The 18,162-nt window shown below is 49.8% G+C and overlaps 2 protein-coding genes across 5 annotated transcripts in view; one reads left to right on the plus strand and one right to left on the minus strand.

Annotated features, from left to right (window-relative positions):
• The first annotated feature begins 1,412 nt into the window (after positions 1-1,412).
• Positions 1,413-11,153, plus strand: dstyk (dual serine/threonine and tyrosine protein kinase). 2 transcript variants are annotated; one of them, XM_011613802.2, is made up of 14 exons: positions 1,548-1,763; positions 2,700-3,109; positions 5,665-6,156; positions 6,539-6,734; positions 7,310-7,548; positions 7,625-7,708; positions 7,801-7,977; positions 9,068-9,197; positions 9,364-9,520; positions 9,733-9,865; positions 9,972-10,085; positions 10,201-10,315; positions 10,402-10,536; positions 10,613-11,125. In XM_011613802.2, exons 1-14 carry the CDS (start codon positions 1,565-1,567, stop codon positions 10,795-10,797), a joined length of 2,766 nt encoding a protein of 921 aa, XP_011612104.2. In that variant the 5' UTR covers positions 1,548-1,564; the 3' UTR covers positions 10,798-11,125.
• A 274-nt stretch (positions 11,154-11,427) lies between these two features.
• The window catches only part of celsr2 (cadherin, EGF LAG seven-pass G-type receptor 2), a 36,025-nt gene continuing 29,290 nt past the window's right edge, over positions 11,428-18,162 (minus strand). The window contains exons 18-34 of one of the 3 annotated variants that reach the window (XM_029826523.1): positions 17,710-17,919; positions 17,339-17,522; positions 16,776-17,094; positions 16,522-16,689; positions 16,321-16,444; positions 16,033-16,233; positions 15,734-15,908; positions 15,091-15,203; positions 14,938-15,017; positions 14,727-14,853; positions 14,534-14,644; positions 14,316-14,446; positions 14,153-14,238; positions 13,919-14,077; positions 13,648-13,824; positions 13,359-13,566; positions 11,428-12,120 (exon numbers count right to left, since the gene is read on the minus strand). In XM_029826523.1, coding sequence (XP_029682383.1) covers positions 12,087-12,120; positions 13,359-13,566; positions 13,648-13,824; positions 13,919-14,077; positions 14,153-14,238; positions 14,316-14,446; positions 14,534-14,644; positions 14,727-14,853; positions 14,938-15,017; positions 15,091-15,203; positions 15,734-15,908; positions 16,033-16,233; positions 16,321-16,444; positions 16,522-16,689; positions 16,776-17,094; positions 17,339-17,522; positions 17,710-17,919 — 2,607 coding nt within the window. In that variant the 3' untranslated portion in view covers positions 11,428-12,086. Of the gene's footprint in view, positions 12,579-13,358; positions 13,567-13,647; positions 13,825-13,918; positions 14,078-14,152; positions 14,239-14,315; positions 14,447-14,533; positions 14,645-14,726; positions 14,854-14,937; positions 15,018-15,090; positions 15,204-15,733; positions 15,909-16,032; positions 16,234-16,320; positions 16,445-16,521; positions 16,690-16,775; positions 17,095-17,338; positions 17,523-17,709; positions 17,920-18,162 lie in introns of all 3 variants that reach the window. The other 2 variants (XM_029826525.1, XM_029826524.1) reach the window with 2 other exon arrangements.

Raw genomic sequence — 18,162 nt, forward strand, 5'->3', positions numbered from 1 at the left:
ATGGATGAAACTGTTCCACCAAACAAATGATAGCTTTAAGTGCAATAAACATGGTGCTTTCTTAAAAGAAAAAAAAGTAAGACAAGTATTGGTCAAAGATTAGAATGGAGAATTTTGAGATGCGGTGAGGTTGTTTTTAATGCTACATTTTCCAATCTCCTATTTTCCTGTTGCACATCTCTCTCACCAAGACTCCTCTGGACCATGAGATTGTGGAATCTCTCCCTCTCCTGGTCATTATGGCTTTTGACAGATATTGAGATATTGGACCACTTTCTGAGGGCCCACTTTGGATCATAACTGGTTATAGTCGGTGTTTCTATGTTATTTGTAATTCTACCCTCAATGAGTGTGACTTGATTTGGCATTTCTCACTCGATTATAATTCAAGATTCAAGATGTACTTTATTCATGAAAGATTATAACGTTGTAAATTAAAAAAAGACTCTTTATGCATTTATTTACTGTCAGTGTTTGAATCCCTTCAACCAACTGAACGATTTTTTTTTATAATTAACTTGATAGAATGCTTAATTCGAAGTAGGTCACGCAGGTCCATGTCAGCGCGCTGTATAGTCCTACATTTCCCAGAGGGCTTTGCGCGAGCCCGAACCCCGCCCTTTTCTCGCCCTCTGGCTTGTGTCTCCACTGTTTTGCATTGATTTGATCGCGGGTCACAACAACGATGTGATTTGTTTAGGTTGCGCCTCGCCCCGGGACAGCGCTCACCCTCCGCTTCATCTTCATCGCCGCGTCTGTAGGAAATGGTCAAAATCCACCGTTTGCTCCGTCGCCGCTCTCCGGGGTCGAAGATGTCTGCTGGATACTCGCGGACGAAATTAGTTTAAGGGAAACTTTTGCGCCGCGGGGTCTCGACAGGAGAGCAGCCGGTGGGTTGTGGTGATCACCCCCCGGTGCATTAAGGTGGGATCTCTTGATTAAACACGGCTCTGTATGGCTGTGAGACGGTGACACGGACTATTTAGGCGGAGGCTATGCCTGGTGCGCCAGGCCGAGGTGAGGACGGACGGGAGATGACTTCTGGCTAGCAGTGCAAACATTAATCCGGACTATTGTCACCAAACAGTCGACACAGCTGTGCTTTGGTTCTGTTCGGCTTTGCTTCAATACACTCCGACGTTCTTGGCCAGCGTCACCTAAAAAGTAGTTGGACACAACAGTGCCGAACGAGTTTTTAATGCTACGCTGTTAGCGCCATTGATTTAATCAGATTTCACCTCGGGGCAGTAATAAGTCGATCATCTCTGCACCGCATCAGAAGTTATGCTGCACAGATTCGGTGTCTGGACGAGAAAAGACGAATGTTTGGCCCTTGTTCACGGTTCCGAGCGACTGTGGGGTCAGTCTGGGCAGTAATGCGGCTAATCCCATGTTAAAACGCAACCCCGTCGAATTAAAGCCTCGCTGGCGAACCTGTCATTGACCCAACTAAACGAACCCATCGGAGAGGACCGAGAACGGGACACCGCTCGGTTGCGGGGGGAGTTCTGGGCTTTTTACTGTCTTTTTTTTTTTTTGCAAATCGCAACGTCACCTGTTGGTCATGGAGGGACATGGACCCCAGAAATCCAGCCCTTTAGCCCGGGACCTAACGAGGGCATTCAACGGCTACCACAAACACACCGTGCTGCTGAAGAAGAACCTGAAGGAGACCCACGCGTTCTTCCGGGAGATGAGGCAGAACTACAGCAACACCTGTGCATCCTCCACGTTGAGCTCCGATTCGGCTTCTCTGGAGACAAGTAAGGCTGCACATCAACCGGGTCCCAGCATCTGTGTCCGCCAGACCCGATTGTCTCACACAGTTTCACTGTTGTGCCACAGAACAAATGACTGCTAAGAGTATAGTGTAAAAAATGCTCTATTTATGGTCAGGGGAACCCAAAAGAGGTTAAGCACTCCCGCTTAAGCATGAGCAGACTAAGTGGCCTCATTATGCTGAGATTTGGGTGCTTAATAGATACTTAAATCTTTTATTTTGCGTTGAGTTGGGTGGTAGGAGCCAGTTTCAGAATAATCACATGTCTTCACAGCGATTTGGGACAGTCAAAGCGGCGACGACGTGATGATGGAATTTAGCCCAAACCTTGTCAGGACAAATGTACCGTAACAATGAATCCTCTTCCTCACCTGGTGGGTGGATTCATCACATACAAGCATTGGTCCCGCTTATCCGTGTGCAGGCATGCGTCACATGATGCGTTAAGACCAAAGCCGAGTGGGTTCTGGCTAATTTCGGTAGATTTCACGGATGTATCCGCAGCGTTTGTCCATTTCACAGCCTGCAGTGTGTAGATCATGTGTCGAGAGCTGGAATAGCAGGCGTGAATGTGTCACGTAAGCCCGCGGGCGACTGTTGACGGGAATGTCGGCTTGTTGTCGCGGACTAACGGGGATCCTGCCCGAAAGGAAAGAATCCGTGCGTTAATTCTGAAATTTCAGTGGTGACGTAGTCGGCTCTTCTGTCTGTGCCAGAGCGGGACAAGCTCAGGAAATGGAAGGATAATTCCCGGGAATTCCTAAGAAGCGAAATTAGATTCGAAAAGTTGAGTTTCTGCCTCGCTGTGATCTGCTGTTTGTGTTATTGAGTCATCGGAGACCATCTATGAATGAGCGTTCAAGCAAATAGGCTTAATGTTGGTAATTACACTTTCCCTTCGCCCTCTGTCTGTTTCCAGGTCAGTTCAGCTGCATCTCCTTTCCCAGCCACGAAGAAGAGTTCCTGCGTAACACCGTCGGAGCGGCCCCGTACATCCTGGTGCTGGGACAGGACTGCGCTGCCCGCTACCAGCTCCTCAACTGCCTCCTGGGGGAGAGGCTGCTGCCTCTGGGCCCTCAAGCTGGACATGCCTGCCATGGAGGCCAGGGTAGCACCTGCAAGAGGCGGAAGTTGTGCTTCACCCACGGCAAACAGACGCGGCTCAGCCTGGCCCTGCCGGGCCAGTACGAGCTGGTGCACCAGCTGGTGGCGAACTGTGGCCGCTGGGATACGGTGCCCCGGGAAGACCTGGAGATCCTGGATGAGTGCGAGGATCCGGCTCACAGGCAAGCCGAGTTGGAGATAACGCTACACCACCCAATGCTACAGGTAGGCCACGCGCTCGTTCCACTGGAGCCGCCATCTTCCTTGTCCCATTTTTAAATGTATAATGTAAAAACCAGGATTTATATATTGTGGTTTGATTGCATTTACAGCCACTTGAACCTGTTAAAAAGTACAAATGATTGACATTACAGCTACAATAAAACTGAGGTCTAATTATTTGGGTTTTCCCATCATAATTGGACTCCATAATGCACAGTTCTGTATGCCCTGCTAAATTAGATGCACGAAACAAACTTAATCCGTTAATAATGGCAACGATCGATGGCGCCAGAAATATGACAAATTCCTGTGTGCTGTTTCTCTCCTTGGTGCCACTTTGAGTGCTCCGATCTTAAAGAGATTACCATGAAGAGCTGATTATTTCTCATTTTGTTCGGTGGTTTGCAGGCTAGACTTCATTCAACATTCTTTGACCGTTACAGGCGTTTCTTGAAAGAAACACACAGCGATGCAGACCAACAAGTGTTGGCCCGTTGTTTCCGTCATCCTGGTGCTACAGACGCGGTATAATGGAGGGGTGCATTAAGTTTACGCTGTGAAATTAAGCCCGTAATAGTCATTATCACATGCGACGCGAGGAAATGAGTGTCGTATCATTTAGAACGAGCCCCCCGGTGCAGTGAGCATCACACATTTGCAGAAAGTAGGCCCAGCTTGGCCTCGGAGCGGCCCACCCGCCCAACCCCCTTACGTAATGCCACTGATCTGGTGCGATTCACATGACTCGCTCATGTTAAAAAAAAAAAAAAAACTCAACCCCTTTGCTGTGACATGGTTGCCACGGCTACGTCCGAATGCGGGACTTTCTGGTCCGCGTCCCGACTAAAATGTATTTTTAGCTAATCTTGATCAGTTTGAATTGAAAGGCACCTTGTTAAATGTTTGCCCATATTTAAGACTGACTTGATGTGTGAGAGAGAATTAGGGTTTTTATGCTTGAATCGGTCTAATTATGGGAAAACCTGCCCCTTGAAAATGAAAACTAACTAACTAACTAAGTGGCTGGCTTTTGTCATTATGCATTATGCACTGGTAATGTTCCTTGTGGATTTTATTTCATTTTGAAATAATAGTTCTGCTGACTGGACTTGAAGGCTGCTAATATCTAGTCCTGATTGGGAACTTGTGGCCGTGGCGGCCATTTGAGTTCAGCTATTGTTGTGCTCTGTAAACCAGTTTGTCATCCTGAAGGGATCCTCTGAGCCTCTGAGGCATACAGGTCCTTCCGGCTGTTACACCTTCGGGGGTTTTGCATTTTCAGCATAGCAGTGCTGCAGACAGCAGCAACCAGTTCACAAAATGCTTTCTCGGCCTGGCCAGTTTCGGTTTTGTGGATTTTAGCTGCAGTTTCCTGGTCCTGGCTGACGGGGAAGGTTCTGAGGATGCATCGCCTGTATCAATACATGTTCATGTTATATGTGCAGGGAAAAGACTGAAAGTAATTCCAGTCATACTGACTTCTCAGAACACTTTCTAGCAAAATAAAATGAGTAAAGACGGTAACGATGCTGATGATCACAAGTTAAACAGGGCTGTTACTGAGAGCTGCATAGAGAACGTGCTTAGTTTAAGCGGACGCAGCTGAAGAATCTCTCCAGTCACTGTGGTATTCACACGTAACTGCAATAATCACAGCAACCTGTTTTAGAGGTCGACACATGAGAAGAAGCTCACTAACTATGCTTAAGACTGCTTCTCCAACATATATAAAGGTCCTTTTATGTCCCGGTTCTGTCCTGTCATGGTTCGGAACATCTTGCTTGTGATATTAGCGTCTGCCCTGAAGCTATGCTAATGGTCAAAACAGCTGCGTCTTCTCAGTCGGACACGAGCATTAATTTTTTCTTTATGCACACATTGAAAAGCAAAATGATTGCTTAATAGTATACTATAAAGAGTGTGTTTAGAGCTTGTTATTGGAAGATGAATGCACTGGGGGTATTAACGAGTCAGTCGATTTTTGATTGGCCGTGAACGAATGTTTGCAGGCCATCTCTGTTCCAAAGAGACTGCCCAGACGGGCCGGGCTCTTGTTTCTAGGAGACAGGACTGACTGTCTCTTTTGTGTAGCCCTTACTCATTTTCCCCTCTCCCTCGTGTCTCTCTCAGGCTGCCTCCAAGACGGTTTTTGTTAATGCTGTTATTTTAAACGGGTTTTTTTAAGCGACGCCTATCACTGCTGTCACTAGAATTCTCTGGAAAAAGTCCATCCAGGTTACAACGCGCGGTCTCCACACACATCACTGTCAGTGGTAGTGCAGCACTACACCGTTCTAAAGGGTGTTTTTAAATGGGGGGGATTAGTCATTCTTTAAATATGGGTTGTGCTTGTGTCTGCAGAAAAGGGCCACGTTGCTGATACAAAGGCAGGATTGTTTTGAGATGTGTAATATATCATCTGCATGTGTAACCTGTAGAGAAAGCCACGTTCAGTTCATTCTGTGGAGTCCTCATCGGGGACCATCCACCTCTTCCTTTTGGACAGGTCCAGCTGCACGTCAGGGATGAAATGAAATAACCTTTTCTTCTGTCCCCAGGAGGCGAAGGTCATGGTGGTCCCCTGTCCGAGTGTCCAGCCCATCGAGGAAGCGATTGAAGACTGCACTCGCAGTGCGATCCCCATCGTCCTCTACGCCGTCAACCAGGACTCCCTCAGCTCGGAGCAAGTGGCCGACCTCTGGAAGGTCAAAGAGATTCTGTCTTTCCCCATCTGTTTTGTTCGCCTGCCCAATTTGTCAGAAGACTCGTCAGAACCGGGCCAGCGTTTCGAGAAGGATAAGAGCAAGCTCCAGAAGCAGCTCCTCTCCCACGGCCTCCTCACCTGCCCAATGGGAAACTGCTCTTGCGGGGCCCCCACACAAATGCCCACCCCAGGTGCAAAGCCCCAGAGTGTCCTGGGTGAGAACTTTGAAAGGCTTCACCGGATACTGGTTCCTTTTACTCGCCAAGTGCTACAAAACCAGCAGGTGGAGGCCGCAAGTTTGCTGAACGGGCTTCATTGTCGCTGTCTCGATCTGTTTATCAACCAGGTGAGGCCTCTCAGCGCTGTCAGCTTTCTTTAGTTTAAAATTCCCCGATTTGAACTTGTTGGGTTTGCTCACGTCTGAGCGGAAACGTGTGCCGCACGCTATCGCGCCGCCGCGCTGGCTTGATTTTAGGCACTGCCGCCTTCACAGTGGTTCTATTGTGCGCTCCATAGACTGAAGCTCGAGTGATCTGCACGCCCACAAGTTCTCTATTCCACCTTCTTTTTTGCTCCCTCAGCATTATTAGATTGCTCTACATCTGCAACATCAAAGGGTCACATTTGAGACTCATGTGAAAGTCTTTGCCGTCACGTCTCCAGCTGTTCTGACCCAGTATGCCCTTGGAAAAATAATCATCCACCCCCTCTCACTCGTTTGCCTCCAGGCCTTTGACATGCAGCGAGACCTGCAGATAACGCCGCGCAGGCTGGAGTACACCCGTGAGAAAGAGGGCGAACTCTTCACCTCCCTCATGGCCATCGCCAACCGCAAACAGGAGGAGATGAAGGACATGATCGTGGAGACGCTGGGCAGCATGAAGGAGCAGCTGCTGGAGGACGCTGCCAACCTGGAGTTCACAGGTCAGTTGTGAAGCACACCGGACCAGAACCACACACGGACAGAGGTCCGGGTGCAGCTGCCAGCGGACGGAGGTTCTGGGTTTCAGCTCGGTTCTTCCTCTTAGGAGTTTGCTTGTTGTACTTCAGGTTCCCACAGTCCCAGAACAGAAATGGCCCCTTAGGTGTGAGTGTATGTGATGAAGGTGTGGCTGTATTCCTGCCCACCACCGTGTGAATGCTGGGGTACACTCCTGCACCCCACCCCCACCCCCACGCCCCCATTGAGATTAAGCATCAATTAAGGGGAAATGTGTAGAAGATCTTAAATGCAAATGTACATCTGGTACTTTTTTCTAGCTTTGATTGCAGAAGAGCGATTACATGCATCCTTTGTTTTGCAGTAACACCTTAAATGTAATGAGCAATAATTATGTCTTTAATATATTTTAGTTAAAGATGATGGTGGACTCTCAGGGCCCAGACAGGTCAGGGCCCAGACAGGTCATTTTTTAATTTGATCTGTTTTCTTATAGATGGCTTTTATTCTATGGAGGGCTTGTGTAGGTGGATCACCAGATGTTTTCTTTCTCCTGCAGACATCATTGTGACAACTAACGGAGATCCCGTGACATCGAAAGAGATCAAATCCTGCATCCACCAGATCCAGGACCTGATAGTGGTCCGTTTGAATCAGGCAGTGGCGAATAAGCTCATCAGCTCGGTGGACTACCTGAGGGAGAGCTTCGTGGGAACGCTGGAGCGATGCCTCGACAGCTTGGAGAAGTCTCACATCGAGTCGTCGGTCCACAACATCACCTCCAACCACCTGAAACAGGTCAGTGGCTGCGTGGATCTGCTCGTATTCTGGCTGAGGTACGAGGTGTATTTACCTACTCTGTCACCAAATGCAGTTATTAAATGCTGCTTATCACGTGGAGGTCACCTTTCACTCCGGATCTTCTGTCACAAGGCTCTTCTGGGAGCAAATCAAGCAGGTCAGTCATTGACGGATGCAGCCAGAGCAGGTTCAGTCCACCTGCTGACATCTGGAAGACTGAACGATTGGATGTTTCTTCCCTTGTTGTAGATAATTCACAGGATAACCTTTGTGAACCCTCCTGCCATCACGCCCGAGTGGAAACGAAAAGTGGCCCAGGATGCCATCGAAAGTCTCAGTGCTGCCAAACTGGCCAGAAGCATCTGTTCCCAGTTCAGAACCCGCCTCAACAGCTCCCACGAGGCTTTTGCAGCATCCCTGCGACAGGTGATGCTTATCTTTTATTTCTTAAGACCAATAAAACCCCGGTGTAGCGACGTCGTACGGGTTCCCAGACACGTGTGGCCCACTGGTCTGGGAGCAAACCAACGCAGAGATCCTCAACCGCACATGTCCCCAGTCCCCCGACATCCAGGCCCCTGAGCTGCAGCTCTGTCTGCGTCTCCCTTGACAAACACAGTCAAGTGACAGCGATCATCACATGACGGACAGTGTGGATCACATAAAGGACCACATTTCCATGCTGGCCAATTCCCCGCTCACAGGCCTTCCACAGAAAGATCGATTATCTTATCGTGGCTATATTGTAACAGGATATAAATTAAATTTCAATGAATGAATACGCTTATTTCTTTGTGCGTCGCGTCTTTGACCTAGTATTTGATGCCTGTGTGCAGGAGTCAAGCTAATAGCATTATACTTGTGTCACATGCCTTCCTGTCTGCAGCACAGACAGCTCAGTTGTATTTATGTTGAGGTCACACTGTCAAAATAATGGTGCTGCTACAAATAAATCATGACTTAAATTAAGGGAGATTAAGTTGACTGACCAAAATAATGTTTCTTCTCAGCTCAGTGTGAGGTAAAGAAATATACAGAGGGGGAACTTTGTCATGACCTTTGGCTGAATCAACTTGATTCATGAGCACGTTCACTCTGAGGTCAAGACAGACGACCTGTGCAGGTCAGCTTCCACGATCGTGGAGCCTTCTGACATTCTGATGACGTTCATGTGGTCCGGGGGGGGGAAAGTGGCCTGTCAGAGAGAGAGAGACATGTTGTGTTGAGACTTGGGTGCGATAGAAATAGTGCTGCAACGCAAATAGCGAAAATAAAGTTAAATAAAACTACAGATTTAGATCTGTCCAGAATGATGAATTGCCTAAATTGTAAATGATGAATAATTCTCCCCATAATGTCACAAATCAGGACTGTGTCCTTAACTCGGCGCGACAGAGAAAGTAAATTAGTTTTAAAGCATCCGCATCATGGTTGTAATAAAGTGGATATAGAAATGATACCATACATCAACGCTTGCGTTCTGAATCATGACCTGACGTTGTGTTGACTTTTCCAGCTGGAGGAACGGCACACGGGCCGGCTGGAGCGCACCGAGGACCTGTGGCTGCGTGTACGGAAGGACCACGCCCCTCGGCTGGCGCGCCTGTCCCTGGAGAGCCGCTCCCTCCGGGATGTGCTGCTGCACGGTGAGTGATTCACGTCTCAATCCTCCCAGTGTTGTCACACAAGACAAATGTGTGTGTGACGTCAGGTCATTCAACCAAAAAAAAAAAACCGGATTGGTGAATATTGAAAAGTTGGCAGTTGATTGTGCCCGCATATGTTTCCAACCTGCTTTGTTTTGTTTGACAGGAAAGCCGAAGCTCGGCCGAGAGCTGGGCAGGGGCCAGTACGGAGTCGTGTACCTCTGCGACAACTGGGGGGGGCATTACCCCTGCGCGTTAAAGTCGGTGGTGCCGCCTGACGACAAACACTGGAACGACCTGGCGTTGGAGTTTCACTACACCAGGTGAGGCGGCGACGTCGCTGCTGGGAGATGGTTGTTTTTCACGTCAAACTCAAGCTGATCGTGTCCGACGGTGCGTTAAACTGTAATTGCTCGTGTGCACGTTAAGAGCACATTTTTTGGCAGCCTACCAGTAGTTTGACTGTTTCCACCTGCTGCCCTTATTGTGCTGTCACGCTGGACACGTGTGAACCCTCCTGCTCTCTCTGGTTCAGGACTCTGCCTAAACATGAGCGACTGGTGGACCTGCACGGGTCGGTGATCGACCACACCTACGCGGGCGGCTCCAGCATCGCCGTGCTGCTCATCATGGAGCGGCTGCACAGAGACCTGTACACAGGCCTGAAGGTGGGGTGGCCCTGCCGTAAAAACACCCGCACTCACATGAGTCTCGCAAGGCTCGTCCACGGCTTCCAGCTGATCTAGCCTTTTCTGCCCCCCCCCTTCCCCCCAGGCTGGGTTATCGCTTCAGGAGCGGCTTCAGATCGCTCTGGATGTGGTGGAGGGGATCCGCTTCCTGCACAATCAGGGCCTCCTACACCGAGACATTAAGCTGAAGAACGTTCTGGTGAGTCCAAAAACCAGAACCACGTCAGTAGGGAGAGCACAAATAAGACTAATTATTACTAAATATGTTCTTTATCCATATAAATTGCTTTATGACCTCGTTCTGCCGGATGCAGTTGGACAAACAAAACCGTGCGAAGATAACTGACCTGGGCTTCTGTAAACCAGAGGCCATGATGTCCGGCAGCATCGTGGGGACGCCCATACACATGGCCCCGGAGCTGTTCACCGGTGCGCTCCACTTGATCACAGGGGTCTGTTCTCCTCTCATCATCCCGTCACAGTGCCGTTATTCCAAACCGCCTTCTTTCTCACAGGGAAGTACGATAACTCTGTGGATGTTTATGCTTTCGGGATCCTCTTCTGGTACCTCTGCGCCGGTTCGGTCAAACTCCCAGAAGCCTTTGAGAAATGCTCCAGCAAGGACCAGCTCTGGAACAACGTCAAAAAAGGTGAGGGGTGATTGCGCCTTCAGATTTGCTCTCCAGCTGGTTGCCGGCTGGTAACGGCTGCTGTCCCGCCGTCCAGGAGCCAGACCCGAGCGGCTGCCCTGCTTCGACGAGGAGTGCTGGCAGCTGATGGAGGCCTGCTGGAACGGCGACCCTTCCCAGAGGCCCCTGCTTGGAATCGTGGAGCCCAGCCTGCAAAGCATGATGGTCCGTCTGTGCTGCGGCTCGGAGCAGAAGAGCAGCAGCCTCGAGGACTCCAGCTGAACCCCCCCCCAGCGCCACTAACACTGTGTGACAGTGAACTGTCGTGTATTTATGAACGGTATAGTTGGAACATTCCGGCGTTGTTGGATTTACATTATTTATGAGGAGTCGAGACCAGAAGTTTTGGGCTTTTTTATGTTTGTGCTCCGTGTATTTGTATACAAACTCAGTACAGAATGCTATCGTTGGGCTAATCACTATTTGGTATCTAGATACAGATTGTTTTAAAAAATAGTCCATTGTCAGTATTATGAAAAATATAGATAAGATTAATTTTAGACTGTATTTAAATAGAACACATCTGAATCTGTACAATACATCCTTTTTTAAAATAAAAGATCTGTTACAGCAAATAATTGTCATGATTGTTGTGGGGGGGGGGGGTGGTTCTTTGTAAAGCTTTAAATAGTTGTTATCCTTGTGATTTAATGTGTCTGTAATTGACACCTGATGTATCCTAATAATTAAAGCACACTGGTTGTGTGTGTGTGGTGGTGAAAGAGGACAGAAAAGCCTCTAATTAATGTAGATTTATGGAAAATAAGTCAAAATAATTCAAAATGAAACTTGCACAGTTTAAAAAGGCATATTTACGCCTGAAAGTCACAAAATCCACAAAAACAGGCAGAAATGGTAGAAAACAGTTTTAATCATTAAAAAGAGGGGCATCAGAGGGAAAAAACACGTGTTGAGACCAAAGCTGACGTGATCGACCTGCTAGTGTTAGTCCTCATGGCGTCGACGATTTTACATGAAATACACGGAGCTGATGAAAAAAGGTATCCAAAGAGTTTTACACATTTACTTTAAAGATATGTCCTCGTTCATTTACAGGTCACTGTACAGTTAAACACCTCGAGGAGTCTCAACAACAGTTTTACACAGAATTTACAGATGGCAACACCTCTTGAGCTAATCTACAAAATACAGCTGTTTTAGTTGATGAGTGAATGCGTTCGGCCTTGGGGGGGGGGGTGAAAATGAGCTTTAAAAGTCTATAAATCGTTGGCTCTCAGTCATTTACAAAACAAGATTTATCAAAAAGTCTTCTGGTCTTTACATGCAGATTCCGTTTTAATCTGGAAACACTCCTGAAGAATGAGCTTCTTCTTTATGTCTTAAATTGTCCAGTAACGAGCAGCAACAGGCGCTCTGCATCATCTCGGAGGGAGTCTCTGCATCTGTTGGCGGCCCGGCGTCTACAGTCACTCACACAAAATCAGGAAGACGTGGGACAGGAGTTCCTGTCCGGAATAAAGGAATTTCCCTGAATGTTGACAAGTCTACAGCTAGATTGCCCGTCCAAAAGCGTCTTCACATATCCTGGAATGAAAAAAAAAATGACGACAAACTCTACAAAAAAAAGATAATATTAATCCCAGCGCTGACACACCGGCGCCGTCAATTCCTTAAAAAAAAGTGCATTGCTTCAAGTAAACAAAAATGATTTGTTTAAAGGGAGAATGAGACTCATTCTGTCAGTGTGTGTTCGCCTGGGTCAGTGCAGTGACTCCTGAGGTTTGGCACACGTGCACACGCGCACACACACACACACACACACACACACACACACGCACACACACACACACACACACATTTCCACAGATATGCGCTTTGTCCCGGGAAGTTCCTCATTCTTCCACGTTTCTTCTAAAAAAGGAGTCCAGATCCCCGTGATTAGCAGTCGCTGATGAGGAGGCGTAGGCTCAATTAGTTGCTCGCACGCGCACACACACGCATCTGTCCGTCAACGTGGTCACATGGTGCTGTTGCAGTGGCTGCTGGGAAAACAGGGCGTTGCATCATGGAGCGGTCGGCCGAGTTCGGGACGGATGGAGAGGAGTCAGAGATGGATGTGGAGAGACACGAGAAAACAATAAAAGAAATAAACGTGCGTGAGGTGGTGCAACACGCACACAGACACACACACACACACACACACACACAGACAAACACAGAGACACACAGAGATGATTGATGATAAACTGAGGCACCAATCTGAAGACAGTGACCCCGAGTCAATGAGGATCAAAGCTTCATGGGATAAAATTAAAGAATAAAAATCTGTGGTTAGTTTTGGAAGAGAGAAGGCAAAGACAATCAATTAGCAAAGGGATTATTTTCCCGATCTAAATAATCTTTGGTTTCCTATATACTCGTGACCCACCTGCAGTGGCGTGCACGGACTCGTGCAAATACAGACAATTCAGAGGGATAGGCTCATTAAGTATATTAAGGTTAAAGTTAAATGAATTCAGATTCCAAAATCCGCATTAAACCGCCTGATTTTAGCGTCACCATTCAGATTAAAGAGAGGAAATGATTTCTTCTGGGTCCGACAGTGTGAGTCCGACCCCTGCAGGATGGCTGCTGCCTTCAGTTGGTCAGAGACCAACGTGTGAGAGCGATCGATGGGAATGAGACGGAGCACGACCAATGAAAACGACACATCTTTGAACACAGGCGGCTGAGCTGAATGATTCCTGAGACGCAGAGACGAGACACTGGACACGCGGACAAACGGGACTTTTCCAGCGTGCTACGCTGTCGTCAATACTCACTCTGACCCCGACGAGTCGCCGTCCACCGTCCCCGCCTTGATGGTCAAAGCCACGCCGTTCAACGGCTCGGGCAGGCTGGTTTTCGCACGGCCTTCGCTGGAGGAGGACCCCTGCGGGGAGCCGGGGGCGTCCCCGCAGGGGTGCTTGTGGACGCGGCTGGGACAGTTCCTCTCTACGATGGGAGACAGCTGCTTCTTCTTCAGGATGCCTGCATTGGACCCAGAAGTGGCGTCTTAATGAAGAGAAGTTGGGATCGTTTCAAATCTGCATCGGCGTGGCTGAAGTTTACCTTTGTGGGGGGGGGCGCCGAGGCTCGGCAGACCCGGCAGCAGCAGCGCCAGGCTGTCCTGCGTCCTGCTGTCTGAGAACACGCGAGCGTTGTGTCCGAGACCTGAATCTGAGCGGTTCGGAACGTCGGGCTTCAATCGGTCTGGACCTGTGAGTTCGCCGTTGCCATTTTCTGTATCTGTGGGCCAGAACATCCTGTTGTCTAAACAGATCCTATGTCCAAGTATCAGATTCACGTCCACGGTTAAAGTCCACCACATGGGCACCTCTACCTTGTGGGTGCGGCCGCTTTCCTGAATTGGATGCCAGGTTCTCCCAGGATTCCTCAGGAGGGAGCGGGCCTTCCTCATCCTCGCTGTCGGAGGAGTGCGTGGAGGCGTAGGAACCGCTCTGGTCGTCCTCTAGAGACAGATCGCTGTCCGAGTCCGACTCTATACATGGAGACAGGAGATGTTGTCCATGCTGTAATGATCGCAGCCTTCCCGCTAAATCAGGAATCCCACTACCGTCCAGCTGCTCCTTGGTTTCGTGGAAGAGCGAGGCGTGGTCGTTCAGGGCGATGTGCGCCTGGCTGCTGTTCAAGCCCTCGTCCCTGAAAGGACAGAGACAAAAAGCGGGTTGACGGCGCTCCTCTCGCGACTGTACGACGACGGGAGCTTTTCGTCTCACCTCAGGAGAAATGGCACGTAGCTCTGCTGGCTCTTCCCGCTCTGCATGGTGCCGTTCAGGGACGCGCTGGAGTCTCCGAACGGAAGGTGGTACAACTGGCCGTCGGCGTAGTGTGTGTTGCATTTATAACCCTGAAGACGAGGGGAGGAGATATCAAGAACATCCGAGAAGAAACACCTCAAATAGAACAGGAATCCGTTTTTCCTTGATGGACTCACCGAAGCCTTGGACTTGATCATGTGGTCCGGGCGCTTGCGGCCGCAGCAGTACTTCATGGCACTCCTGGCCTCCTTATTGAAGACAACTCGAAAGAAGAAGACTAACGGTCCCTGGGGGGGTCGGATGGAGGAAGAAAGGATGTCAGGATGGAGAGGGGTCAGGGGTGGCTCCAGGGGGAGGCGCAGAGCTCACCTGGAGACAGTTGAAGCCAGCGAACAGGTAGTGGAAGACGATGATGTCGCTGTTGACGGAGAGGAGAGCCAGGAAACAGGTGACTGAGACCAGGAAGAGGACGCCACCGGCGGTCTTCAGGCCCGAGCTGCAGAACATGGAGGACAGGGTGGGGATGATTTAACTGACACCGCCGCTCATTTCCTGTTCCAGTTTGACCTTTCTCACTCACACGTGAGGCTCCTTCTCCAGGCTGTGGAGTCGGGGCGAGCAGGACGCCCGCGACGACAGGACGTACAGGAAGATGTTCATCTGTGGGACATAATATTTAGACCATCACTGCCCACAAAAGACCAGAGAAGATTCACCATCAGCACTGACTCACCGACACCGCTATGGCGACGGGTCCTGCAAAGCTCCAGATCAGAGTGTCGTACACGGACAGCCAACAGTAGTCCGGGTTCCCGTAGCCTTCAGGGTCCAGTCCCACCGCCAAACCTGAAAACCATCAGAAGCAGACGCACGGTGGCATCAGATAACGGCACCACAGATCCCAGCGTGTTTATTCGTTTATGTAACATACAACTGAAACCGTTCCCTAATTTTGGGAAGTCACTCTTCCGGAGCTGCCTGGAGAAAAAACACCAGCACTACAAGGAAACGTATAAATTCTGCCCTGATTTATTTCTTCCCAGCACTGTCACAATGCACACGCTTGTTGTGCAATCACACCTCTCGGAAAGGCCGTGGGTGCATTCAATGAGGGTGCTGTTATTTCAAAGTTAAAAATGAAGAGCTGCTGTTTGACCATCATGGGATTGAATAACTAGGCAACAATAGTGACTGTTTGACTGTTAAGAGGCTACTGGGAGATAACAGCGCCCTCTGGTGGGAGATCAAAAGATGGTCAGATTGGTAGAGGAAGGATCTGGACTGACGAGTAAATTAACCTTAACCTGGTTACGTTGTTTAAATAGTGTACTCCGCATGTTGCTGATCAAAGAAAACAAACAAATATGGTCTCACACCTGTGATGAAGGCGGGCACCCCCCAGCCAATCAGGTAGTAGAACCTCATCGGGCCGTAGTTGATGTCTCGCACTTCGCTGACCATGCGGTAGATGTGCAGCCCCTCCAGGAAGAGCCAGGAGAACGTGCAGAGGTAGAAGAAGTGCAGCAGGATGGCCACGATGGTGCACAAAAACTGCACGGGAAGGGAGGCAAAAATGGATTTTATTGGCTTTTAAGGGTCTGGTGATGGATAAAAACACAAATGTGCTTCTTAAAAAGTGATGAATAAAATAAATGTGTGTGTGGGGGCTCATTACTGGGTTGTCGGCCTGGTTAATTCCCAGGATGAAGATGAGCTCAGAGAGGAAGAGTGCCATCCCTCCGTTGTTAATTATGCTGGTCTTGTTGCACTTCATGGCCCTCAGGCAGAGGAGGAAGACGATGGTGAGGAAGAGGAAGCCCAGCGTCACACCGACCGTGCTCCATGTCAGGAGTTTAATCGGCAGAATCTCCCCGTTCTGATGTCACAAGAACAACCAGAGTAAAACCAGAGCACCCGCGTGTCGCTTCATTGTCAACGTGTGCGTGCGCTCGCCGCCTCTCACCTCCCTCCTGGAGACATCCATGAGCACGGCGAAGCTGGTCATGTGATAACACTGGCAGCTGATGTGGGTGCTGTTTCGGAAAACCACCTCGCAGCCTTTCGCCGACCAGCCGCCCTTCCCGCCGCTGTGGTCATTAAACAGAGAGGAGGTGAGGAAAACCATGGTTGGATTCTGGGTCAGATTCTGGGGTCGTCTGCTCACAGGATGGTGTGATTCCAGAGGACGCAGATGGGTTTAGAGCGCTCCTCAGTGGTGACAAGGCGGAACTGCAGGGTGATGGGTTTGTCCAGATTGTGCTGCAGCAGTCTGTCGTTATCGTGTACGGCGATGCTGACCACCGGCGTGTTGATGACCGGGCGCTTCGGCACGCTGGCGATGACGAGAGCACGCAGATGTTAAACATCTGCATCAGTCGCACAGAATGATTCCTATTCCAGCACCGCTGGAGTGCTTACCGCAGGCTCCTCTTGTCGGAATCGTAGCTCTCTGGTAAGAGCGACGCCAGGCTGTAGAATATCATCACACTGGCGATGGCGTCCTGCTGGTCGTCTTCCGGGTGACGCCTCTTTCTAACGGTTGAGCGGTTCCTCGACGAGGAGTCCGGGAACACGTCCAAGTGTCTGTGGCCTTTGGTGTCCACAGGTGGCTGGAAGACGGAGTCCGGCAGAGTGACGGTTGTTTCCAGGTCAGCGGGCCGGGGGCCCCGCAGCGACTGGTACCGCGGGAGCCTGGCACCGGCGAAATTCAGCTTTTTAAGGCGGTCGACAGAGATGACTGCAGAAGGAAACCGCACGTCTCATGATTATAATTCAGGATATTTTTGCTTCACGTTCTCAGTAATGTGGCAACATTAGCTGGATCGAAGCAGCCAGATTTTGCTGGATTCAGGACAAATATTCTCTCGCTCTTTAATTCATTCCTTCTTTTCCCCTGACTCACTTCTTTCACTCACGATGTTGCCTTCAGCCGAGCACAGCCTATGATGTTTAGCATGTCCCGCATTGCGCTTCAGGCTCACCTAAGTGCGGCGTGACGAAGGTGAACGGGCTGAGGTAGGTCTTCCTCATGTTCTGCGCCAGCGTGTTGGTGTACTCCTCGAAACGGCGCAGCAGCGCCGCCGTGCCGCCCTCAGAGTGCTGGATGAGCTCCCAGTGTGGCCGTGTGTCTGGAGACAGGATGGCGCTGCTCACGCGGACCAGATTCTGTCAGGAGACAGCGCGAGGTCGGTGTGACAGGATGACAGAGAGGATGGGGGGGGGGGGGGGGGTGCTGTAGGAGGTGGCAGGAAGCTGCGGGACCGGTTCTGGTTACAAGCCAGATTAGGTCACCACAGCATCCACAGAGTACTGAGGTGTTAGATTGTCGTCATGTTTGCGTGTCGGGTGTCACCTCGGTGAAGTGCACGTCCTGCGTGGCTGTGAGGTTGAAGCCCTGCTGGTTGCTCTCGTGCTGCAGCAGACTCTCCATGAGGCGATACGCCACTTTCACATCGCTGCCGTAGTACTTCTCTGTGTGCAGGGTGGCGTTGGCCAACATGGCCGCGGCCTGCTGGACGCGGCCAGAATCCAGGAGCGACGCATTATGGTCAAATTTGTCCGACTGGAGAAAGGGAAGAGTAAAAGATGAGCTCGCAAAGACGTAAGGGAGCGCGAGGTTGGATCGCACTGGGGTTGTTTGTTGCCCTGACATTTTCAGGAGTTCCTCTATGAGGCCTGACATTTCAGGGTCAAACATCTTGACCTTTACCCAAATTCTAATGAAATCCTCTGACATTTGGTAATTATCACATGAATATGCACGGTGAATCTTAACGGATGTGATGATTCCGCCGCGATCACGCGT

This window comes from Takifugu rubripes, chromosome 19, assembly GCF_901000725.2.
Source record: "Takifugu rubripes chromosome 19, fTakRub1.2, whole genome shotgun sequence".
Taxonomy (NCBI): domain Eukaryota; kingdom Metazoa; phylum Chordata; class Actinopteri; order Tetraodontiformes; family Tetraodontidae; genus Takifugu; species Takifugu rubripes.